Below are 26,297 nucleotides of genomic sequence, written 5' to 3'. Positions count from 1 at the left end.
AATAAAAAGTTAGCTGGTTCTATAAAAGAGGTGAAATATCAAAAATGCCCATTCTTAGTTATCATTTGAAAATAATTTGCCATATTTTGGCATCTAAATACAAAACATATTATTTATCAAGGCATCCCATTCATTAAAAAATACTTCGTGGGTGGTACGAAAACCCCACAAACACACTTAATTGAAGAACAACCTTGGTCACCCATGATTGAAAAGCTGTTAAAGTATGTAACACAAGCAGCTTAAAGGCTCTTGCACTTCAGGCTGATAGTGGACAAAGAAACCTCCCATACACTTTCATTTCACATCAAGACTCAAAAGATATTAAAAACTCTATAGACCTCAGTGCTATACGTGACAGTTTAAGCTTGAGCAAAATAGGCCGAAATGCACACATGCCCTGCCTCTCCTGCTCATGTTTTAATCATACCTACTTTACAGATCTTCATATAACTAAAGAGCATGGTAGCTTAGAAGTTCCCCTGCAAATCTGCTCAGTGGCTTAGCCTTTCACTTTAACACAGAAAACCTCAACTAAATGGCCTTGCTGCTGAAGTCTGTGAATGCATCATTCAAGTTCTCATATTAATAACACACTAACTGCAATGAATGTCCAAGCTTTCTTATTATGTGTCGAAATTCTGCTTCTAGAAATCATAGCTGGACCTTCAAGACATTTTTTTCTGGGCCGGCCCGGTGGCACATTGCTACAGTGCGCCGCTTGGGAGCATGGCGGCGCTCCCGCCGAGGGTTCGGATCCCACATACAGACCGGCTGCTCACTGGCTGAGCGAGGTGCGGGCGCAACACCGAGGGTTGCAATCCCATTGCTGGACACGGAAAAAGACAAAAAGGAAAAAAAAAAAAAATTTAAGGGGGCCGGCTTGTGGCTCACTCGGGAGAGTGCGGTGCTGATAACACCAAGGCCACGGGTTCGGATCCCATATAGGGATGGCCGGTTCGCTCACTGGGTGAGCGTGGTGCTGACAACACCAAGTCAAGGGTTAAGATCCCCTTACCGGTCATCTTTAAAAAAAAAAAAAAAAAAAGACATTTTTTTCTTCCCTGAAATGCAAATTTATCTCAGATAGAACCAATCTTAGGTTTATGAATTTTCAAAACACAGAAAGCTCTTGAAAAACATATTCTTGTCTAGGTTTTAATTTCCAGTTTTAAGGGGATCAGATAATTCATTTTTGGAACTTCAACAATTATTTGAAGCTGGGGGAAGAACAGACATCTCTCCCCAACCTTGGCATACTGTTAGTCTCACTGTACATGTGGAAGGAAGGCTGCCTTACGGGCAGAGGGAGGACAACGGGGTTACAATGTCCACCTAGAACTCTCTCTGCTCATGAGTCTATTCTTTCACATCACACCTGTCAGGCCACACTCAAACCAAATAGCTCATGTTTTGCATACACAGTTGGGTTTTCTTTTCTTTCCTCCTCACCCACCTCCCCCCTCTGTAGTGCTCACATCCTCTTACGGCACTCCTGAAAAATCGAGTAAACAAGAACTAGTCCTAGAGAGCATCCGAATCAATGTTACCTTTTCCTTCAGATCCAGGGACTGTGCTAATCTTGATATTTTATATAGATATTATACTATATTAAATGTTTTCAGATATATACCCCCTTCAAAAGTGAGGAAAAACAAGGTGTGATTCTCCACTACCAAAAAATCAGCGATCTTACTGCTACTGTGTCCTAATGAGGACACCTGGCAACGCTTAGCAAAATGCAGGTGGCTGTTCCACAGTCTCATTACCCTGCCCACTGTAGGATGCGCTATGAAGCCAGCACTGAGTCTTGAGTTAGCAGCTGCTTGTCTGTGCTGCTTTGCTGCCACAAAGGGAGAGGGCCAGGGCCAGGATTCTGCGTGGGCTCACACAGCCCAAAGCAACTCGACGTGATGTTAATGTTGAAGAGCTGGCTTTGCCCACAAAGTATACTGTTTAAACAAACTCGCTCTTTGGGATTTTTCTTCCTCAAAGAGATCTGCCCACTAGAAAAGATATCATTAAGGAAACCCTCCTCAAAACTAGAATAGATGATCTCCCTGGAATGGCAGTGATATCCAGTTATTCAAACAGTGACTAATAAAGCTCCACTAACCTAACCAAAGGCACATTTGGTAAGGAATAAAAAATGGCTTAGCCTAAAATGAGGACTTTCCCTTAAAGTAGGTTTTAAAACCTGGCTCCTACCAAAGATAAAATCAGAAAAACCTAAAAGGAGCAAAACTTTTGTTTCAAAGCAGTGGTTTCCAACTTGGTCACCACTAGAAAGGGAGTGGAAGGCAAGGCAAATCAAATTTTGCAAGTTCTCAGTCCTAAAGTTAGCACTTATTAGTGGCAAAGCTTGTGATAAAGTGGGAAGTGATGGCTGCGGTGCGATGTAGCAAGAGCAAGGACAGCTAGAAGAACCCTCTGGTGATGCAACCCAAGGGCTTCCTAGGGTGGAAGGAGAAGCGAGGACGGGAAGTTCCCACAGAACATACAACCTATCTGGAGTGAACAAAAAGCAATGGGCTGCTGCAAACTAGCACCTGGGAAGGGAGAGTCATCCTAAAAAACAGATCCAGGCTAAGCCCGAAACAAATCCTACAGGAAGAAGAGAAAGAAAACTGCTCTTGGCTATTTGATTACGTGCAAAAAGAAAAACAATGAACCACCCTTTTTAACAGGAAAAATAAACCTAATTACTTATAAACCACATTATGCAACAAGACAAATCAATAGCTTCATTTTGGAGCTCATTAGAGTCTTGGAATTTCTGGCCAAGGTCGCTTGTGAAAGGTAGGCTCTTCTTGAAACACAGTTATGGTTCAGCAGTGATTTGCAGGTCCTCGGGAAGGCACTGTGCTGGAGGAGAGAGCAAAGAACTTTCTTTTTGTGCTTTTTTTTTTCCTTTTTGAGGTGGAAATACTTCTTGTGACAGTCAAGGCTCTTTTCTGATTTTTTGCTGCTCATACAAGCAGTCCCATGCGAGTGACTTTGGCTGACAAGAATGTGTGCAACACAAATACAATCGGCTTCGGACAAGAGTGCAGGTCCATGGTCTGTGGACAAAGGACATTAATTATCACCACCACATACAGACACTTTAATAAGCAAAGATGCAAAATAAACAAATTTAGATGTGATGTTTTACTTTTAAAAAACTTGGATAAAGACTGTGCCAGCACTATGGCAACTCTTGGGAATTTACAACCATAAACAAAAGTGTACTTTGAAGTAAGGTTATTCCATGCCATTATTTAACACTGGTTTGAGGTTTCACATCCACAATTAGGAGACAATTGGTGGTGTACTGGGTTACACCATGCCTGGTAAGAACCAAAAAGTAGAGGATTTAAAATAAAGAGGAATATCCTATATGGAGACCATGAATTGTAATTATATTCCCAGGGGGAACCACAGTCAACTGCTGGAGCATGACCACGTACGGGTGTGATTTTTTGATATACCTCATTAGGTTTGTTGTGGAAATGACAACTCTTGAGGCTAGTTAGGAAGGCTAGTTATACCTTCTTAATAAGCACAGGCCTCCAAATTGTACAGTTGCCACCAGATGAAACAGGAGACCTGGGGTCAGGCTGCATGAGTCAAATGGTTAGTCAATCTTCGGCACTGATAACAGAGATCAGGAAGAGGACCTGGTTTAGTTAACTATGCCTTTTGAAGATAAGTGCAACTTTATTAGAAACAAATTATAGATCACTAGTGTCACCACTAAACTTTATATCTATTAAATATAAAGCAGGGGTTAAAAACATATAAATAGCCAGGAATAATCTAGCACCTTTCATTCTAAGTGGCAACTGATATTAATAACTGGCTAACTTAATAGAGAGAAGGATTTAACTCTCACTAATACCCCAGGCTTTTGTAAAGCCCTGAACCATGGCCTATCCATAGTCTCCTAAAGGTTCATTTAAAATAAGGTTTCTAGCCACAGTTTTCTCATTTCGAGTTTGAACTACATTATCTCTAAAACCTCTTTCAGTTCTAAAATTTCAAGATTCAGTGTTTCTGAATTTACACCTTTTGTGCCTATGTCAGTGGACATAGATTTCATGTATGATAAGACTTGAACTACTGGGTCAATACTGATAAGAGAGAAAAGGTACTACTTTATTCCTTTATCATAATTTATGATTTCTGAAATATATATGACACATTTCTCTATTCCCTCTAAGAGGAATCATGACTTCCTGTCAATATTTCCTTTAAAGGAAAAGGAGATCATAAAAGACAATAGCTGTGTGGATATATCTGTTTCTTTTCCCCTGATCAGCAGAGTTTCTGTAGCAATGAAGTCACTCTATTACTCTTATCCCAACAAACTGCCGATAATAGCAATGGATAGAATTTATGCATTAATGTTTCCCAGCTTTAGAATTTTATATCTTATTTTTGATAAAAACCTGTTTCTTAAAAGGGCTATTTTTTTCTTTCTAACATTCAAACAAAACTTTAAAAAAAGAGAATGGTTTTCTTTTTTTTCCTTTTTTTTTGTCTTTTTTCGTGTTCGGCAACGGATCGCAACCCTCAGTGTCGCGCCCGTACCGGACCGGGACCGGCAACGGGATCGCAAACCTCGGTGCTGCGCCCGCACCTCGCTCAGCCAGTGAGTGGGAACCGGTCTGTATGTGGGATCCGAACCCTTGGTGGGAGCGCCGCCACACTCCCAAGCGGCGCACTGTAGCAGTGCGCCACCGGGCCGGCCCAAAAGAGAATGGTTTTCTAACGTGGAGAAAGGAAAACAACAATAACAACCACCCAAACTCAATGCCATCACAAAAACTGAAGCACGATTTCCTGGCTCTAAATGGAATGTCAGTCGATAATTTTCTATACAAGAGGTAAGAAGCAATGAGAATACCTATTAGAATAAACATGTTTTTCAGAAACATTCTTACCAGTTCTCCCTCAGGACCACCAAAATCCAGATAGAGATTTCTGATGCCATCATCAGCGGACATTTTCAGCCTCTCAAAGGGGTAGCGGTACAAAATGCTGCTGGAGCCTCCATTTTCCCTGGAGATAGTGAACCCATTTTCATAATGGACAGTGAGTCTTACCTCTTGGCCATTTAACGTGCAGCCTGTTGGAGACAAACCAAAAACATCATTAGTAAAGTTCCTACTTCAGTTATCAAGTAGAAAAGGATTCTTCTGACTTCAAAAAAGGAAAAAGTCTTTTCTTGAGAGTGTGTGATGCTTAACTTGTTTGGAACCTCCTAACTTGAGTTTTGTTTTGGTCACTGGAGTAAACATCTTGATTGAGATGAGGCAGAAATTACCATAACTCTCCTTGACACCTGATTCAGCCCAATTCAGTGAGTCTACTTGAACACTTGTGCTGGCAAGTGTGTGTAAGCTGTGCATGGTACTAGAGAGGTAAGAGGAATGGTCCTTTCTCTCAAGGACTTTACAAACACATAGGCATAAACATAAAATCCCTAACTGTATAAGGTAGAATGTACAGAAAATGATTAAACACAAAACTGAATAAAGCCAAAGTCAAGGAGAGGTTTCCTGGAGTAGCTGGGACTTTAGACAGGCCCTATTAGAATAGATAAAACTGGGCCGGCCCGGTGGCGCACTACTACAGTGCGCCACTTGGGAGTGTGGTGGCGCTCCCGCCGAGGGTTCGGATCCCACATACAGACCGGCCGCTCACTGGCTGAGCGAGGTGCGGGGGCAGTGCCGAAGGTTGCGATCCCGTTGCCGGTCCCGGTCCGGTACGGGCACGACACTGAGGGTTGTGATCCGTTGCCGGTCACGAAAAAAGACAAAAAGGAAAAAAAAAAAAAAGAATAGATAAAACTGCATAGACAGGGAGGAATAGGAAGGATTCAATTGGGCAAGAAGAAGGAACAACCAAAAGAGGAGATGCTTTTCGGGGGCAGTAACATGGTTTGGTTGGTGTTTGGTAAGAGAAAGATAATGTTTATCAAAGTTAAAGGCTATACTCGGCAAAAGTTGTACAATCAATCTTATCAAAGATACAATTCAAAGGAGATATCTGAATTGATAGGAAACAAAAAACTTTGATCATCAAACAGGCAAATGCCTTCTATCAACACTGGTGAAGTCCCAGTTTCATTAGCATTTGAGCATAGTTCTTTTTTTTTTCTTCAAAGATTACTGGTAAGGAACCCTTGACTTGGTGTTGCAGCACCATGCTCACCCAGCAAGCTAACCGGCCATCCCTATATGGGATCCGAACCCATGGCCTTGGTGTTATCAGCACCACACTCTCCCAAGTGAGCCACGGGCCGGCCCCGAGCATAGTTTTGTTGTTAGTACAGGTCTATAAGTGAGAGACTCTCTGAGTCCTGGGAATTAACACAGTCATCTGAGAGATGAACTTAAAATCACTTAAGGATCAGAGTTGAGCTATGTTTGGACAGAAACAATGGCTTCTGAACAAGCAAGTCATCATATCTAAACCAACCTATTCTTTCCCTAGATATGCAAAAACTCAATTAGTCAAGATGGTGTGTTTAGGAAATAGGGAAAAAGAATAACAGATAAGTACTAGTAGCATCCCTCTCAGCACTACTGTAAGCAGACAAGTTTAGACCATGAACTTTTAATATTAGTTACCCTCTGAAAAGTAACCTTGGAAGACTAACATGAATAAGACTATCTACCTGTAGAAGAAATCCAATGCAATAATCTCTAAATGAATGGCTGAGGGGTTTGGAGGAACAGCCAGATCCAAATCAAAGCAACCAGCCAGCATATTGTTTTCAAGAGAATTTAATTCTATTAACACCACTAAAGTATAGCCAAGGGTACTGAGGACTAAAGACAAGATAGGGATCAGTTCTAATCTAAAAAAGAAAAGTTCAAAGAGCAAGGATCTGCCCAAGTCCTTGAGCACTGATTGGAGAGGGCACAATGCAGGTGGGTGAATGTCCCTGCTTGTAAGAATGTCACCAGCGGAGTGAGATTAGGGACCACACTTATTAGCAAAGGCAAGCAATTAACCCCCAACAAGCTTGTCATATAAGAGATTTCTTAAATGTTCTGTTTCAGATTGTTTCCGCCCAGGAGGGAAGGCAAGGCAAGCGAATGTCAGTGTGTGTGTGTGTGCTACTTTAAAAATGGAATTTTGCTTATGATCACCTCAATCTTGAAAAGGAGAAGTAAAGATCATACTGAATATGTTTAGGTCTAGATATTGAGTTTGTTTTAGTTTAAAATTTATAATACCAGATACTTCTGAATGAGAGTATGACCTGGTCCTAGAAATGTTGTGCCTAACAGTATTAGTTAAATGGTTTTCCCCTAAATAGTAGATCAAACAGTGGAGGCAGTGTTGATTAAGTGTCTGACACCCTCACCCTCAGACGGTCTCAGGAGTAATGAACCAAAGAGAAATAAGCCTCAAACTCTGATTTAACAACTAACTGTGTGTGTGTGTGTGTGTCTCTGATTTAACAACTAACTCGTGTGTGTGTGCGTGCGTGCGTGCGTGTGTGTGCGTGTATTTTGCAGGAACCTGTGAAAACTGGCCCTATGCTGGTGGGACAGGATCTGCAGCCAAGGTCTGAACTGTTGCAATGGCTTATTATAACTATCCTGATGGCCATGATTCAATGAAAACACTTGGATGACTATAAATCCACCATCCACCCCAATTTAAAGATGTTGGTAAGAAATTTAATATATTGATTTTGCTTAACGGGGTTGTTACCAGAAATATAAAGACACACAATAGCAGTATTCAAGGACAATCACAGGATATCAGATATTGAAGTTGAAAGGGGAAAAAAACAACTGTTTTGAGATAATCAAGGGAGTGAGATAAACGAAACAGCACTCAGCAGTGGGTGCTTTGTGTTCCTTTTGTGGAATACAATGTGGGTTGATGCTGAGGAGCAGAGTGAAAGATAAGGGAAGCAACTTCATTAGTCTGGACCCAGAATAATCAGAAAATATACATGAAGACCAACTGTTCAATGGCATTGTGAATTACGTCTTAGTTTGCATGCTCACCAACTCATTTATTCCTATCTCTTGAACTCCCTGCTCTCACAGGACAGCAGGGAAAACAAACAGGTAATCACAACCAATGTAAACTGGAAAGAAAATTGTTTTAAGCACTTACTACGTGCCAGACATTGTGTTCGGTACTGGGAGACACAGTATCGAATAAAAGATGGTTTCTGATCAGACAAGTGAGAGAGAAAGAAAAGGAAACATGGGCAGAGTAGAATGAAATAAGTGCTAGAATAGAGAGATAAACAAAATGCTGTGAGAGGATAGAGAAGAGGGGACTAGAGTAACTCTTCAGAATTGGAAAAGGCTTAAGAGAGGTGTTGTTTCAGTAAGGTCTTAAATAGTATTAAAGTTATAACAATGGCCACTTTGTTATATATGGCCACTCTGTACTATATGCCAGAATTAATATACACATGACTTTTTTTTTTTTTTTTTTTTTAAAGATGACTGGTAAGGGGATCTTAACACTTGACTGGGTGTTGTCAGCACCGCGCTCAGCCAGTGAGCAAACTGGCCATCCCTATATAGGGATCTGAACCTGTGGCCTTCGTGTTAGCACCGCACTCTCCCGAGTGAGCCACAGACCGGCCCTCCCATGATGTTTTAACTCATCTAAAAATTAAAATAAACTTTCAGGGTTATTACTAAGTAATAAACAAAAAAGATATCTTCATCTCTTTTCTAAGAGTCATCTCATCACTGAGACCTACTTCGATAACCATCCACAACCTGGGGGAGGGGTCAGGGACAAGGTGGTGATCGGGGATAGAGGGACAGTGGAGGACCAAGGCGGTGATCGGGGATAGAGGGACAGTGGAGGACCAAGGCCTATGTGCAGACAAACCACAGAAAACTAGGAATCACTTATCTAAGACCAATCATTCTAAACAAAGTTCTCTGATGAGATTTTCCCTGTATCATGAATAACTTACACTTCAAAATTCTGATTTCATCTTTAAGGTTTTGATTATTCTCATCTTTTAAATAATAGCTCTATTGAGATATAATTCACACACCTTACACGCAATTCACCCTTTTCAAGTGTACAACTCAATGGTTTTTTGTATATTCAGAGTTGTATTTACTCATTTATTTTTAATTAATAGTTTTGACTGCTTAATAATATAAATTATTTTTCATCTGAAAATCTAAAGCAGTGGTTCTCAACACTAGTTGGACATTAAAATAGAATCTATGGAGGCAGAACTTTGTCATCTATATTATTAAAAAGCTCTCTGGGCATTTCCACTGTGCAATCGGGACTGGGAACCACTGATATAGAACATTAATACCTGGTTTTGGGTACAATTCCTATTGATTATGCTAACCTTATTTAATTAGATAAATATGAGACATTGGGATTGAGACAAAGTGCCAATATTTGGGCCTCAGCACAATCCATTATTTTCAGCCTTAGACCTCACAGGAAATTCTCAAGCTAAACTTCTACCACTTCTCCCAGCTTCTCAGTAATATTATATTATAGCATTCTTTATAGTGATGGTTTAGATGTATGGGGACTGATGGTTCCATGGGCAAAAATCAAGAATTGTTTTTCCTGATTATAAGCATGATATAACTTTAAAACTTCAAGCAACATAAAAGTGGCCTAGAATTGCACTTAGAGTTGAGGATGGAGTAAAAGCCAGGTATGTCTATAGCACAAATTGCTCACGAGCAAAAGGCAATGCCCACTTCAGCAGCTAAGGTGGAGCCCTACATCTCCACCCACCCTCTCCTCTCTCCATCTGTCCCTCTTCCAGGCTGAGGCCAATCCCTCCACCTGTGCTTTGGATTGTATCCACTTCCACCTTCCCCCAAACTGTACAAGTTTAATTATTCCTCCTTCCTCTTGTATTTTTTTATTTTTAAGATGACCGGTAAGGGGATCTTAACCCTTGACTTGGTGTTGTCAGCACCACGGTCCCCCAAGTGAGCTAACCGGCCATCCCTATATAGGGATCTAAACCCATGGCCTTGGTGTTATCAGCACCACACTCTCCCAAGTGAGCCACAGGCCGGCCCCAGCCCTCTCTTGTATTTTCAACATCTCCCTCTAAATGTCTAAATCAGAGTCCTCTCATTAACTTTTTCTTTTTCTTTTTTTTTTTGGTGGCTGGCTGGTATTGGGATCTGAACCCTTGACATTGGTGTTATCAGTGCCATGCTCTAACCAACTGAGTAAACCAGCCAGCTCAATACCCATTAACTTGTTTAAATGTTCAAGTCTCTCTCATTATTAAAAGAAATGCCACTACTCAACTCCTTACCTTCCTCCAACTACCCACCCACACCTCTCCTCTTCATAGCAAAACTTCTTGAAAGAGTATCTACACTCAGTTTGTCCATGTCACCTCCCAGTCAGTCCTCAGCTCTCTGCAATCTGCCACTGCCATCACACCATTAAGCATATCTCCCCAAAGGCACCAATAATCTCCATGTTGCGATATCTGACCTGCTTCTTCAGCTTCACCTTACTTAATACTTATAGTACTAACTGTTGGCTGTCTGTTCAGCTTCTATTTCTCCATTTTTTATAGCCAAACCCCAATTTTATTACCTTGTCCTAATGTGTTTCTGGGAAGGGTGACCCCCAACTTAAGGGTAGATAGCTTCTGGGCCAATCAGAGCATGGCTTTCCCCTGGTGATTGTTATGGTCCAGGGTGGGCATATGAACCAAACTAGCTCAATCAGATTAAAAATAACTACGATTGGGAAGAGATGACCTCTCTCTCCCTTTTACTCTTGCTCTCTCTCTTTTATGTAAGATATCTCTTTAATATTTAATCTAGTTTTAGTGGGCATTTTTATATTAATTTCACCCTAAACCTAAACGTATACATTTAACCCTCCTGATCATTCCTCTTCTTGAAATATTCTTTGGCTTCTAAGACACTTACCATCCCACCAACCATGGTTTTCCTTCTACTGCTCTGGCTACTACGTCTCAAACTCCTAAGTGGAGGGGGCGTTGGTTTTTTTCAGAGAATGAGAATATTGTTGAGTGTAATGACATAAAGAAAATTTTCTAAGGAGCTCCCCAATAGTAAAGAAATTTAATAAAGCTAGGAGGTAAAAGTCTCATTAACTAATAAACCAATCAATAGGGTTGCACCAAGGTGAACACTTGTAAATATGACTATATTATCTACTTTATTGCTTCAAATGAGAGACTGCTAGTGGTTACCAATGTATCATGGAGAAAAAGACCCTAATGACAAAGAAGTTCTATGCTACAAATCCTGTTGCTGCTGCTTGGGGCCAGTTACTTGGGAGGAGGGCTCTGGGGGGCTCCAGTGTTTCTAGCAAGTCTCCTGGCCCATCCCTACAGCAGACATAGGGCCATGTATGTCATGCAGGCTCCTCTGAGCTCTGCAGAGCAACACAGGAGGGAGTAAGTCTGGCAGGTTCAACCTAGCCCGACTGCCCAGGACTGTCTCGGAGAAAGGCTGGGGCAACATTCTTGGTGACTGCATGTAGGAAGAGCCAGCCCATCAGGTATAATCAATGGGCTAATCATGCATGGAGTTACAAAGAACACAACACTGTGTTCTAGCTCTTTGGTCAAAGACATAAAGTAGGTCTTATTTATTTTTATTTCTCTCATCACAAAGCACAGTACATGGTAAATATTAAAACACTCAGCAAATATTTGTTGATTTAATGAATTAAGAGAGGCTGACATTGTATGTTCTGAAGAAGTTTAATCTGGTCATAAGAATGAGTCATATAGAGAGGGAAATGCAGGGGTTTAAGGCACTGGTTTTGGAGTCAGAAAAGACCTCAGTTCAAGAACCAGCCACACATTAATCTCTGGTTCCCGTATCTTGAAAATGGAGGTGATAACAACTGCCTTAGAGGGTTGCGTGTGATGTTTAGATGATACATGTATCTCATTTATGCAGTATGACAACGCTGATATGTTTTATAGACACCAATTACTCTTTCTGTTTCTGTCCTTCCTATGCAGGGGTTATGCCTACCTTATTTATTTTATTATAGCTAGTTAAAGCACAGCTTATACACTCAAAAATATCTGCTGAATAGATGAGTAAAAAGGGATTCAAGAGAATTTCTAAGAAATTGAGAACAAACGATTAGAGCAAACTCTCCTCATATATTCTAATATAAATACTTTAAGATGCCCATTTTTCTTTTCCTCTCCCAGGTTTTCTGCATATTCATTAATGGAAATCCTACCTATATTTACTTCTTAGTCTTCATTATGACCAAAGCTACGCAAATATAAACTACCTTCATAAAGTTTTTGTATGATCTTAAAACTTTAATGGGGGCTGGCTGGTTAGCTCAGTTGGTGAGAGCACAGCTTTATAACACCAAGGTCACTGGTTCAGATCCCTGTACTGGCCAGCCACCAAAAAAACAAAAAACCAAAAAACAAGACTTTAATGGCTTGAATAATTGGTATGATAAAAATAAGCCTTTAATAGCACACTTATTAAAGTTGGAGCAACTATACAGATATATGTATTTTCACATTTTCAAATCCTGTGACAAATGGAAAATGGGTTTATGTACGTGAGAAAGTTAACTACATTCTCTGCTTACTCATCCTGAATTTCACATTTGCTAGAAGGAAATAGTATTTGTGTACCAGAAGGATCTCTGATCGGTTCTACTACAACTATAACAGAATAAGGGTTTAAAACTAAGTGAACATTATAAAAATCATGTATTGGGCCGGCCCGGTGGCGCACTGCTCCAGTGCACCGCTTGGGAGCGTGGCGGTGCTCCCGCCGAGGGTTCGGATCCCATGTACAGACCGGCCGCTCACTGGCTGAGAGAGGTGCGGGCGCAACACCGAGGGTTGCGATCCCGTTGCCGGTCCCGGTCCGGTGTGGGCGCGACACTGAGGGTTGCGATCCGTTGCCAGTCACGAAAAAAGACAAAAAGGGAAAAAAAAAAATCATGTATTGCATTTGTTAGTCAAATTTTCTAAGTATTTATTAAAAATTTTCTAAGTATACTTTTTTTTTTCCTTTGCTAGCTGGCAGATAAGGGGATCTGAACCCCTGACCTTGGTGTTATCAGAACCATGCTCTAACCAAATGACCTAACAGGCAGCCCCTGAAATTTTTCCAAATGGGTAAATTATAACTAGGACATGTAGGAGACAAGAAATAGAGCTTAACTGATTTCTTTTTGTTAACATCCTTTCTTTAAGGCCACAAATATGTGAGTAGGTGGTACAATGTGCCACAACTATAGTTATTAAATAAACCTTTCTGAATCTCCCAACAATTTAACATAGGTAGTAACATACATCTGAATGACTTGCTGGCTTATATACACATAAAGGAATTCTGGTTCTCAAAGTGCTTTACCTTCAGCCAGTTTAATATATCTGGCAAAGCTCTAAATACAGACTAAGTGATTTATAATTATAAAGGTTAACTTGAATTGTGGAAATAAAAGTATTACTGAGGTAATATTAAAATATAGCTGTGAAGGCCGGCCCTGTGGCTCACTAGGGAGAGTGCAGCACTGGTAGTGCCGAGGCCGCGGGTTCAGATCCTATATAGGGATGGCTAGTGCACTCACTGGCTGAGCGTGGTGCAGACCACACCGTGCTGAGGGTTGCAATCCCCACCAGTCAAAAAAAAAAAAAAAGTATATATATATATACATTATATATATATATACAATTATATATATATATATACATTATATATATATATATATATATAATGTATATATATATATACTGCAATGTGTAGTTTAGCTGATAGATGCCAAAGACACAATGTGAAACTAAAAAACAGGGAAAATCAAAGTAGCACTTTTCATTTGGGAACCATCTCTCTCTGGATCCTTGAAGAAGATATGGTGACCCAGATGTTAGGACCTGACCCTTCAGCTGCCCACAGGAACATAAAACATCACAGAACTTCACATGGAGGATGTGCCCATCTTAGAAAGCACAGTCTGTGGCCAAGACAAAAATCAGAGTCCCACAGCCCTTAATGTGAGGACCAAACACTCTATAGAAAAAGTGGAGGAGAGACAAATGCAAGTGAGAAAGACAGTATGGATGTGGTGGTTTTTGTCAAAATCCAAGGTGGGGGCTCGCTAGCTGTAGTGTCCCCCAAAACTCACTGAAACTTGAATTGTGTCCCCCAACTTTTATGTATTAGAAACTTAGCCCCCACTGTGACTGTTAGGAAGGTGGGAAATCCTATTATGGTAAATGAAAGATGGAGCCTTGAAGAGGTGACTGGATTGTAGGACCACACAGTAGTGAATGGATTAAAAATGGTGGTCAAGGGCTTGGTTCTGAGGGCTTGAAAAGAAGAGGAGAGTCTGTCTTTCTTCTCTCTCTCTGCTTCCACCATCTTGCAATGTGAGACCCCTGGGTCACTGTCATCACCACTAGATGGACTTTGGACTGCTCAGCCTCAGACACTGTAAGCAATAAATTCATTTTCTCACAAATTACCCAGTTCTATATATTTTGTTATAAGAAACAGACACAGACTAATACACTAGCTACGGATATCATTGCTTGAATCATCATTGTGGTTGTGAGAAAAATATCAGAAAGGTCCTAAATAGCTGAAGAATTGTATTGTTTTGAGAAAATTTTTTAAAAATATTGTCCCTGTGCCTGTGCTAGAAAATGACCCAAAGAAATGTTGCCTATCTAGTTCTAAAGCCATGAAGATCTCTCGTTTTCCAAAAGCAACAGAAAGAAAGATAATTAATAATATTTGCTGCTCTTTTTTTTTTTTTTTTAAGATGACCAGTAAGGGGATCTCAAGCCTTGGCTTGGTGTTGTCAGCACCACGCTCACCCAGTGAGCGAACCGGCCATCCCTATATAGGATCCAAACCCATGGCCTTGGTGTTATCAGCACCGCACTCTCCTGAGTGAGCCATGGGCCGGCCCAATATTTGCTGCTCTTGAAACATTTTCTCTTTTTGTATAAATTTTATAAAACTAGGTTTATAAAATAAAATACATAGAAAACAAAAGCAAAATAAAGTAAACCAATTTGCAAGCAAGGTAGTTAAGGTAAATCAAACCATGTTGGAAACTCCAATTGTGGCTTCATTTTGAGTATTGCCTGTTCTTGTTAAAATGAAAGCAATCTGGAAATATCTATACATATACATATGCACAAATACATGTATATGGAATGATACCCCAAATTCACAGAAACTAGCCACAAGAGGGCGCTTCCACAACGGAAAGAAACCACCAAGCTGTGATTTCCATTAGATGCTTGTTTGAGTAAGTGTTGGGCACACATTTTCAAACTTTTAAAGAGAAATTCCTATTCCAGGTCCTTATTTTTCTACAGACACAAGCTTGCCAGATGCTCATATTTTAAGGGTGTCTATGCATAACTTAGATTCCAAATCTTTTTAACTAAAGAGTTAACTTATCTAGTACTCACTAAATGAGTCCTTACACTATTAAATGCAGATTAAAATGACGAACAGTAAAAATGCCATGTTGTACATAGAATGTTATAAAATGTGTTTAGAGGGGCCGGCCTATGGCTCACTCGGGAGAGTGTGGTGCTGATAACACCAAGGCCATGGGTTCGGATCCCATATAGGGATGGCCAGTTCGCTCACTTCGGAGAGCATGGTGCTGACAAACCAAGTCAAGGGTTAAGATCCCCTTATCAGTCATCTTTAAAAAAAAAATGTGTTTACAGCCAAGTACCAGGCTTAGGAAAACTATGTTAGTGAAACAGAGAAACCAGATTTCTTTCTATCATCACCACTTTTAGCTGCTGTATTTTAGCACATTTTAAAGCCTAGCACACATGAGAGTGGTTTTACTTTAAAATAAATTAAAATATAACAGTTCCATTTAATTACTATTAGAAATGAGGGCCGGCCCCGTGGCGCACTCGGGAGAGTGCGGCGCTGGGAGCGCAGCGACGCTCCCGCCACGGGTTCGGATCCTATATAGGACTGGCTGGTATGCTCACTGGCTGAGCGCAGTGCGGGCGACACCAAGCCAAGGGTTGCGATCCCCTTACCGGTCCCGAAAAAAACAAAAAAAAAAAAAAAAAAAAAGAAAAGAAATGAAATGTCAGCATCTCTACCTAGAGAGACTTCCTTGATCAGCTCAGCAGCAGCATGACAACCCTGAACAAGTATTCTGGTCCAGGTCGACAGATCCCGATGTGTCTCCACCCTGAAGAGATGCATCTCAATGCCCTGCCGAGAGCCTGTCCTGGTAGCAAATGTAAGGTCAGATCCAAGTGAGGGAGATCGACATCCGGAACCAGAATGAACCAACCTAGGACCACAAACAGAGAAGAGAACAAAAGTAATTACTGCATTACGCTTACTGATAAGCAAAAACTTATAAAAGCCATCAACAGCTTTTGGATAAGTACTTTTCAAAACACAATTATAGTATCTGAAGCAGATACCATTCTGTTTTCCCATAAAATGACCTCTGGTGTCACAGTAAGAAAGGATACTGGGCTGGATGGACCAATTTCCCACAGGCTCTTTTACGCTCCCAAGAGCTATGCATATCGGGGCCGGCCCGGTGGCGCACTGGATAGTGCGCCGCTTGGGAAGCGCGGTGGCGCTCCCGCCCGAGGGTTCGGATCCCACATGCGGACCGGTTCCCGCTCACTGGCTGAGCGAGGCACGGGAGCAACACCGAGGGTTGCGATCCCGTTGCCGGTCCCCGGTCTGGTACGGGGGCAACACTGAGGGTTGCGATCCGTTGCCGGACACAGAAAAAGACAAAAAGACAAAAAAAAAAAAAAGAGCTATGCATATCAAAAAGATACAAGATACAATTTTGATTAGGAAATACTAAGCAAATCATCAGTGATAACTTCAGAGGGAAAATAAGGAAAAACTTATGGGTAATAGCATTTCAAACTTTTTAGCCAAAGAACTTTGAATAGCAGAAGCCAGTGAAGGGCTGGCCCATGGCTCACTTGGGAGAGTGTGGTGCTGATAACACCAAGGCCACGGGTTCAGATCCCTATATAGGGATGGCCGGTTAGCTCACCTGGGAGAGTGTGGTGCTGACAACACCAAGTCAAAGGTTAAGATCCCATTACTGGTCATCTTTACAAAAAAAAAAAAAGAAGAAGAAGAAGAAGCCAGTGATAGGGAGGGATTGTAGCTAGTAAAGACCCACAGCAAACACAGATCTAGGTTTTATGTTAAAAATTCATGCTGCTTTTGCATTTGACTCTAAAGTTCCTTGACCTATGAAAAAATGTTATGTGGAAAAAAAATAATTCTAGAATAAATAAAACAAACAAAAAACTCCTAAACTAATAAGTGATTACAGCAAGGTTACAGGATATAAGATTAATATACAAAAGTCAGTTGCTTTGAGGAATTGGAATTTGAAATTAAAAACATAATATGATTTATATCAGTACCATAGAATAAAATACTTAGGCATAAATTTAACAAAATATGTACAAGATTTATATGAGAAAAACTATAAAACTTTGATGAAAGAAAAGAAAATTTAAGTAAATAAAGAAATATTTCATTTTCATAGGTAGACTCAATTAAGACATCAATTCTCCCCAACTTGATCTATAGATTTAATGTAATCCTAATTAAAATCCTAGTTAAAAAAGCTATTTTGTGGATATTGACAAACTGATTCCAAAGTTTATATGGAAATGCAAAAGACCCAGACAGAAAATATAACAATAAATGTTGGGGGCCTGAAGCCCCACACCCCTTCTTGTGAGACCACTCCTCCGTGACAATCTGCTCAGATGGCCGTGCTTTACATGATAACTGCCTCCAAATGATGACGGGTAAGCTGTTATAGAATTGAACATCCCAACCTAAGCCAGACACAGCTCTTATTATGTTGGGCTATGTTTCCATTTCTCATATAAGAAAAGAAAGGGGGATATGTTGGGGGCCTGAAGCTCCACACCCCTTCTTGTGAGACCACTCCTACGTGACAATCTGCTCAGATGGCCGTGCTTTACATGATAACTGCCTCGAAATCTTTATGCCAGAAACTGATTGCTCCTGGCTATGCAAGTTAATTTGCAAGTGACCTTTTATCCTTCTCTAGAAACTGTTTAATCATAAACATTCTGGGTGGCAACCTTTACTTTGAATGTCCTGTCTTTGTCTCTCCTCAAGATATTATCATATCTTTACATTCCAGACCCTTTGCAGCATGCCTGCTTTTTCCTATATAAGATGTAACCTAAGAATCAATAAACGAGACTTGATCAGAATACTGTCTTGTCTCCCATCTCTCGCGTCTCTTGTTCCATACCCTTCCCACTCCCCCCGCCAGGGTCTGTGTTGAATATCCCGCGGGTCGGGACAAATAAAGAACAAAATTTGAGGACTGGAACTACTCAATTTTAAGACTTAGTATGAAAGCTACAGCAATCAAGACAGTGTGGAATTGGCAAAAGAATAGACAAATTGATCAATGGAAGAGAATAGAGCCCAGAAACAGACCCATACAAATAAAGTCAACTGATCTTTGACAAAGGAGCAAAGGCAATTCAATGGAGAAAGTCTTTTCAACAAATGGTGCTGGAACAAGTAGACATCCATACACAAAAAAACCAGTCTAGACACAGACCTTACACCTTTCACAAATACTAACTCAAAATGGATCTTAGATCTAAATGTAAAACACAAAACTATACAATTTCTAGAAGATAAAATAGGAGAAAATCTAGGTGATCTAAAAAGATGAAACACCAAAAATATAGTCCATGGGAGAAAAAATTGATATGTTATAGACTTCATTAAAATTAAAAACTTTTGTTCGGCAAAAGACACTGTTAAGAGAATGAAAAGACAAACCATAGTCACAGAAAATATTTGCAAAACACATATCTGATAAAGGTCTGGTATCTAAAATATACAAAGAACTCTTAAAACTCAAAAATTAAGAAAACAAAAAACCCAGATAAAAAATGGGCAAAAGACCTACTTCTTGGTATATATCCAAATGAACTGAAAACAGGATCTTGAAGAGATATTTGCAGATCTATGTTCATTGCAGCATTATCCACAATAGCCAAGAGGTGGAAGCAACCTAAATGTTCATCGACAGAAGAATGGATAAAGAAAATTGGATATATACATTCAATGGAATATTGTTCAGCTTAGAAAAGGAAATCCTGACATAATCTACCATGTGGATGAACCTTGAGGACATTATTCTAAGTGACATAAGCCAGTCACAAAAGGACAAATACTGCATGATTCTACTTATATGAGATATCTAAAGTAGTGAAACTCACAGAAACAGAAGGTAAAATGTGGTTACCAGGGGTTGGGGGAGAGGAGGAAATGGAGGGGAGCTGGTTCAACGGAGTTTCAGTTTTGCAAGATGAGAAAGTTCTAGAGATCTGTTGTACAACAATGTGTATATAGTCAATACTACTGTACACTTAAGAATAGTTAAGATGGTAAATTTTATGTTATGTGTTTTTTACCACAAAGAAAGCAATCCCTGAAGTTAGCAAAACTGGAGGAAAAATAAAAGGTAAAAGATCTGAACAGATACCTCACCAAGAAGATATGTATATTGCCAAAAAGCATATGAAAAAAATGTTCAACATCATATTTCAATAGGGTATCTTAAATTAAAACAATGAGATACCACTACACACCTATCACCATGACTATAGTTCAAAATGTGGACAACACCAAATGCTGACAAGGATGTAGAACAATAGGAATTGCTGGTGGGAAAGCAAAATGGTACTTCCAAAATGGCCGGACCATTTTGCCCGACAGTTTGACATCTTCTTACAAAACTTAACGTAGTTTTACCATATGATCTAGCAACTGTGTTCCTTGGTATTTACACAAATGAGTTGAAAACTTATGTCCAGATTCCACTTATAGTAAATGTCCAGATAGGCAAATCCATAGACAGAAAATAGATTAGAAATTCACAAGGGCTGGGAGGAAAGGGGAACGGGAACGGCTGCTAATGGTTTTTTCTGGGGATGATAAAAATGTTCTGAAATTAGATATTCTAGAACATACTATTAGATAGTAGTGATGTTAGTGCAACCTTGTGAATACACTAAAAATCACTAAATTGTATTTTTTTTTTTTTTAAAGATGACCAGTAAGGGGATCTTAACCCTTGACTTGGTGTTGTCAGCACCACGCTCAGCCAGTGAGCGAACCGGCCATCCCTATATGGGATCTGAACCCGGGGCCTTGGTGTTATCAGCACCACACTCTCCCGAGTGAGCCATGGGCCGGCCCCAAAATGCCCTTTACTGAATGGAGAAGAGTACAGGAAAAACAGATTTTTAGGGGAAGTACACAATTTGTTTTTAGAACTACGGAGTCTGAGATAGCTATTATCAGTTTCTGCCAATGCTGTCTAGTTGCCTACTCGACATCCATTCTTCCTTAGAAATAGAAGGCTGCTTTTATCCTGAATGACAGTGTCCATAGATAAAAGACTACTTCCCAAACTCCTTTGCAGAGAGATACGTCCATTGAGTTGTAAGGTGATATTATAGGGTAGGATTTCCAGGAAAGCCCCATAAGAGAGGAAACAAGGCAGCAGGAATGTGCCCCTTTTGTCCTTCTCCCCTGCTTCCTCCTGCCTATAATTTAGATATGATGGCTGGCACTTCCAGTAGCCATCTTGAGCTACTGTGAATTTTCAGGTATGTGAATTATATCTCAGTAAATCTGTTATAATAAAAATAACTGAGCACAATAGGAGGATATTAGTGAACTAACTCAATATTATGGAGGAGGTCCAGTTTCTTGTAATGACAAGAACATTACCATGATGGTCGAAGTGGGTGATAGAGATAATGTGAAGGACAACATTACTGGAAGAGAGGAGGTTAAGGAACCGAGAGTTCAGAGTATTACAAGTATCATCTACCTGGATATTAAAATTTTAAAAATTCTAAGATTAGTAGGGGAGAGGAGAAGAAGGGAGAAAGAGGGAGGAAAGGAAAGAAGACAGAAAGGCAGACAGAAAAAGAGAGACAGAAACAGAAAGAATAAACATGAACCAGGTGCTTAAAATCTTTAACAACAGAACAGAATGGCCTGGTAGTCTACAGATGATGCCAAAAAGGAAAGCATTCAGGTAGTATACTTTCAAGGTATGAACTTCAAAGAAGTTGGGGGATTTTAGGGAGGAGGAAGGAGGGAGGAACAATGGACTAAAAGGGTGAAAAGGAGCAAGGTGGACACCTATCCTATTTCCAAGCCCAGAGATAAGTGGGATGTGGAAGAGAAAACAGCTAACTTTTGAAAGAACAGAAGGGAAGCACTGTCCTTAGGGGAAAGCCAGATTTATAGGAAAAAGGTAAGGGGAATCTTCAGAGAAGAGGTTAGGGATATAAAAGACTTTACTAATGAATGAGTGAGTTTCAGAGGGCAAAGTGGAATAGTTTGGGCAAGGGGGCTAAGACTGGGTCAGATTAGGGTACAGCCTATAGATTCAGCTGGTGTCTTCTTCATTCAGGGAAACCAAAGGAGAAAAGGCCAAGAACAAGACCAATTCCTAAGCACAACAAAGGGTCAAAGTTTTGGCCTCACACCTCTCTATTGATGTCCCTTGTCCCAGAATTCTCAATGTGTTCTTAGCAAAGAGAAAAAGTGAAGCAAAGGCTTTTGTCACTTTTTTTGTTTGTTTTTTTGGTGACTGATCGGTATGGGGATATGAACCCTTTGACCTTGGTGTTAAAACACGGTGCTCTAACCCACTGAGCCAACCAGCCAACCCTTTTGTTCTTCTGGATAAGCTGTTAAAATAAATGAAATGAAAAACACTGAATAACTCCTGAGACAAGTAACTCAACTTTTATGAAATCTTAATCCTAAGGAGCAGGTCCAATGTTTGAGAAAACACTGGGCTATGTGACTCAATGAGTTATGTTACTCTCAGGGTTAGTGAATATTTTATATTTCAAAGAAGAACACTTGCTAGATATGAAAAATTAAGATGCAATCTCTCTAACAGAATTTCAATATTTACTGGGAAACATCACATTTATCACTTGGACTGAATGCCAACAGTCAGATAAATAAGAGAGGCTGTCACACCAACTTCTTCCTTATCTGATGAGTTGAAGCCAGAAGCTACTATCAGCTGCTGCGTTTCAATGATGCTCACAATGAACATTTCTTCATTTGTCTAACTCCTTGTTGACTGCAGCAGACACCGTTACTTCTGATAAATGTTGTGCCTGTGAACTTTACTAGTCTAATCTGCTCTAAAAGCTTACGTTTTGAGGTGGGAAGCTCTTCTTAGGCTGTGCAAATTATGATCAGGATGGGAGATAATTCACTTTTGTTCCATTGGATGGCCAATGAAAACTGATTATTTTCCTAAACTTTGGAACTCTCCCTACTACTGGGCTACCACTCATGACTCCCATTCACTTGAAATGTGATACTATCATGTTTAATTCCATTACATATTTTTTTTAAAGTGCCATCTTTTTACTTTAAAAGTGAGTTCCAATTCATTTTGGGGGGGTAGCTAGTGATGCTCCTTGTAATATTTTTGAGTATAACAAAATGAGAGCTTGAACTAATCATTTTGGAGAAAAGGTTAAAATCAAAGTATGGGACAGCATGGAAGTACACAGAATAGAAAAAAAACATTGAGAAACAATAAGCAAGACAGAATCTTACAGTTTCGCTCATACTCCTTACATATTCTGCCCCATGAGATGTCCATAAGAAGAGGGTTTCAAGGACGAAGATAAGAAATGTAACAGTCATGAACTAAAAACTATTTTTAGACAAAAGGGAAAAGAGCAAAATATTGCCTAAGAAAGTACTGTTAATGAAACATAGTTTAAAAATCCCTAACTAACAGCGAAAGACATCCTACAAAGAAATCCCAAGCCCAGATGGATTTATTGGTGAATTCTACCAAATACTTGAAAAAGAATGCCACATAATAATAATAATAATAATAATAATAATGCCAAATCTTTATAAACTCTTCCAAAAAACAAGAGAAGGGAACACTTCCCAACTCATTCTATGAGGCTAGTAATACCCTAACAACAAAACCGAAAACATCACAAGAAAAGAAAACATGGATGGACTTGGAGAACATTGTGTTAAGTGAAGTAAGCCAGGCACAGAAAGACAAATACCATATGATCTCATTCATTTGTGGAATCTAAAAAAAAAAAAATGTTGCTATTATAGAGGCAGAGAGTAGAACAGTCGTTAGCAGAGACTGTGGGTGAGGGAAGGGAAAACAAGGAGAGGTTGAGGTACAAAGTTCAGTTAGGTAGGAGGAATAAGTTCTTTTATTTTTTTTATTTTTTATTTTTTTCCCCTTTTTGTCTTTTTTCGTGTCCGGCAATGGACCGCAACCCTCAGTGTCGCGCCCGTACCGGACCGGGACCGGCAACGGGATCGCAACCCTCGGTGCTGCGCCCGCCCCCCGCTCAGCCAGTGAGCAGGAACCAGTCTGTATGTGGGATCCGAACCCTCGGCGGGAGCGCCACCGTGCTCCCAAGTGGCGCACTGTAGCAGTGCGCCACCGGGCTGGCCCAGGAGGAATAAGTTCTGATGTTCTATTGTACAGGATGGTGGCTATGGTTAACAGTTAAGTTTTGTATATTACATAATAGCTAGAGGAGAGACTTTTTAATGTTTTCACCACAAAGAAATGATAAATGCATGAGGTGAATGACACATTAATTACCTTAACCTGATTATTATACAACATATATATGTATAAAAACATCAGATTGTACCCCTTAAGTATGTATAATTACAACATGTCAACTAAAATTTTTAAAAACAAGAGGAAGAAAACTACAGGCCATTATCTCTTATGAATATAGACACAAAATTCCTCATCGAAATAGTAGCAAATTGAATCTAGCATGACCAAGCAGGATTTATCCCAGAAGTGCAAGGTTGGCTTTACATCACAAAATTAATTAAGGTAATATACCATATAAGTAGAATAAAGCACAAAACCATGTGATCATTGTCATAGACAATCAAAAACAAAAAGCATTTGACAAATCCAAAAATCTTCCAGGATAAAAACACTCAACAAATGTGGAACAGAAGGGAACTTGCTCAATATGATAAAAGGCATCAATGAAAAATACTCAGCTGACAACATACTTACTGGTAAAAAAACTAAATGTTTTCCTGATAAGATCGTGAACAGGACAAGGATGATGCTTGTGCCACTTCTAGTCAACATTGTACTGGAGGTCCTAGTCAGGGCAATTAGGCAAGAAAATAAATAAAAGCCACCCAGAATGTAAAGGAAGTAGTAAAACTATCTCTGTTTGCAGAAAACATGATCTTGTATATAGAAAGTCCTAAGGAATCCACTAAAAACCTATTAGAACTAATAAATGAGTTCAGCAAGGTTACAGAATACAAAATCAAGAAACAAAAAAATCAATATATTGATTGTATATTCTAGCAATGAACAATTCAAAAAGGAAATTAAGATGATTTCAAATAGCATCAAATGAAAAAATACTAAGAAATACATTCAACAAAAGAAGAATAAAACTTCTACTCTGAAAACCACAAAACATTGCTGAAAGAAATTAAAACCCTAAATAAAAAAGACATCCAGTGTCATGAGTTGGAAGATTTAATATTATTAAGACAGCAATACTTGCCCAAATTGATCCACAGATTCAACACAATCCCTATCAAAATTTCAGCTGTCTTTTTTTTTTTTTTTTTTTGACAGAAACTGACAAGCTCATCCTAAAATTCATATGGAAATGCAAAAGACTCAGAATCACTGAAACAATCTTGAAAAGAACAAATCTGGAGGATTCACACCTTCTGATTTTAAAACTTACTGCAAAGCTATAGAATTGAGAGTCCAGAAATAAACCCTCACATTTATGACCAATTAATTTTTGACAAGAGTACCAACAGAGTTCAATGGGGAAAGAATAGTCTTTTTAACAAATGGTACTGTGATAACTGAATATTCACATGCAAAAGGATGAAGTTTGACCATTACAAAAATTAACTCTAGATAAAAGATCGAAATGTCCAAGCTAAAACTATAAAACTTTTATAAGAAAATGTAAGAGTAAATCTTTGTGACCTTGGATTAGGGAAAGCTTTCTGAGATATGATGCGAAGAGTGTAAGTGATTTAAGAGATAACGTTTATCAACTGATGATCAATGTGATATATCTATGCAATGGCATATTATTCATTTAATGTAAATTTTTAGTAATTTTCTTAGTGATTACCTTGGGAATTACAATTAACATCTTAAATTTGTAATAACCTTGTTTGAATGATACCAATGTCATTTTGATAGTCTATCAACACTCTGCTCTTATACATGTGGGAAAAAACACAAGAAAAGTTATTTTCCTTAAGGTCATTAAACTATTGAATATTTTCTTTCATGACAACCCTTTAATATAGTTTAATCTATTCACTTCTTATAAAAAATATTTTTCCTATTTTTAAGAAGTGTTAAAAATAACACAGTATAACAGAACAAACATACTACTTCATTTATAAGGAATCACTCAATGTTTTCCATACAGGATTTTTAAAAACTTGGTGAGAAATGTACACCAATAAAAATAAATAAAATGGCCTGTTCTTAGCTTCATTATAGGCTGTATACCTATAAAATTTTTCTACAAATTTGCTGGTTCCTCCTTTATTCTTTTTTTTTTTTTTTTTTTAAAGATGACCGGTAAGGGGATCTTAACCCTTGACTTGGTGTTGTCAGCACCACACTCAGCCAGTGAGCGAACCGGCCATCCCTATGTGGGATCCAAACCCGGGGCCTTCGTGCTATCAGCACCGTACTCTACCTAGTGAGCCACGGGCCAGCCCTCCTCCTTTATTCTTTTTTTTTTTTTTTAAGATGACCGGTAAGGGGATCTTAACCCTTGACTTGGTGTTGTCAGCACCACACTCAGCCAGTGAGCGAACCGGCCATCCCTATGTGGGATCCAAACCCGGGGCCTTGGTGCTATCAGCACCGTACTCTACCTAGTGAGCCACGGGCCGGCCCTCCTCCTTTATTCTTATAGTAGTAACCTAAGCAAGAAGATATCTAAGAGCAAATAGATGCTCCTTTAGTTCTCAGGGAGTCACTGTTGGTTTAGATAATAAAGGCAAGAGCAACTCTCAAGGAAAAGGCAATTTCTTCTAATCTACCAATTTGGCTCAGCCAGGTTAATTATCATACTTCTCAATCCTGGCTGTACACTAGAATCACCTGATGCACAGCTTTTAAAACCTACTGATGTCTGGCTCATTCCTCAAAAAATCAGATTTAATTGG

At 39.5% G+C, this 26,297-nt stretch overlaps 1 protein-coding gene and 1 pseudogene across 1 annotated transcript in view; one reads left to right on the top strand and one right to left on the bottom strand.

The window, feature by feature from the left end:
• Positions 1-2,911: 2,911 nt before the first annotated feature.
• The window catches only part of SNTB2 (syntrophin, beta 2 (dystrophin-associated protein A1, 59kDa, basic component 2)), a 39,162-nt gene continuing 15,776 nt past the window's right edge, over positions 2,912-26,297 (bottom strand). The window contains exons 3-5 of the mRNA XM_008567879.1: positions 16,103-16,299; positions 4,926-5,110; positions 2,912-3,062 (exon numbers count right to left, since the gene is read on the bottom strand). Of these exons, the coding sequence (XP_008566101.1) occupies positions 2,970-3,062; positions 4,926-5,110; positions 16,103-16,299 (475 nt within the window). The 3' untranslated portion in view covers positions 2,912-2,969. The remainder of the gene's footprint in view (positions 3,063-4,925; positions 5,111-16,102; positions 16,300-26,297) is intronic.
• LOC103586595 lies at positions 13,919-14,142 on the top strand (annotated as a pseudogene).

Source organism: Galeopterus variegatus, unplaced genomic scaffold (genome assembly GCF_000696425.1).
Source record: "Galeopterus variegatus unplaced genomic scaffold, G_variegatus-3.0.2 Scaffold354, whole genome shotgun sequence".
Classification (NCBI taxonomy): domain Eukaryota; kingdom Metazoa; phylum Chordata; class Mammalia; order Dermoptera; family Cynocephalidae; genus Galeopterus; species Galeopterus variegatus.
The sequence above is the reverse complement of the archived record's forward strand: the minus strand, read 5'-3'. Positions and strand labels throughout refer to the sequence as shown.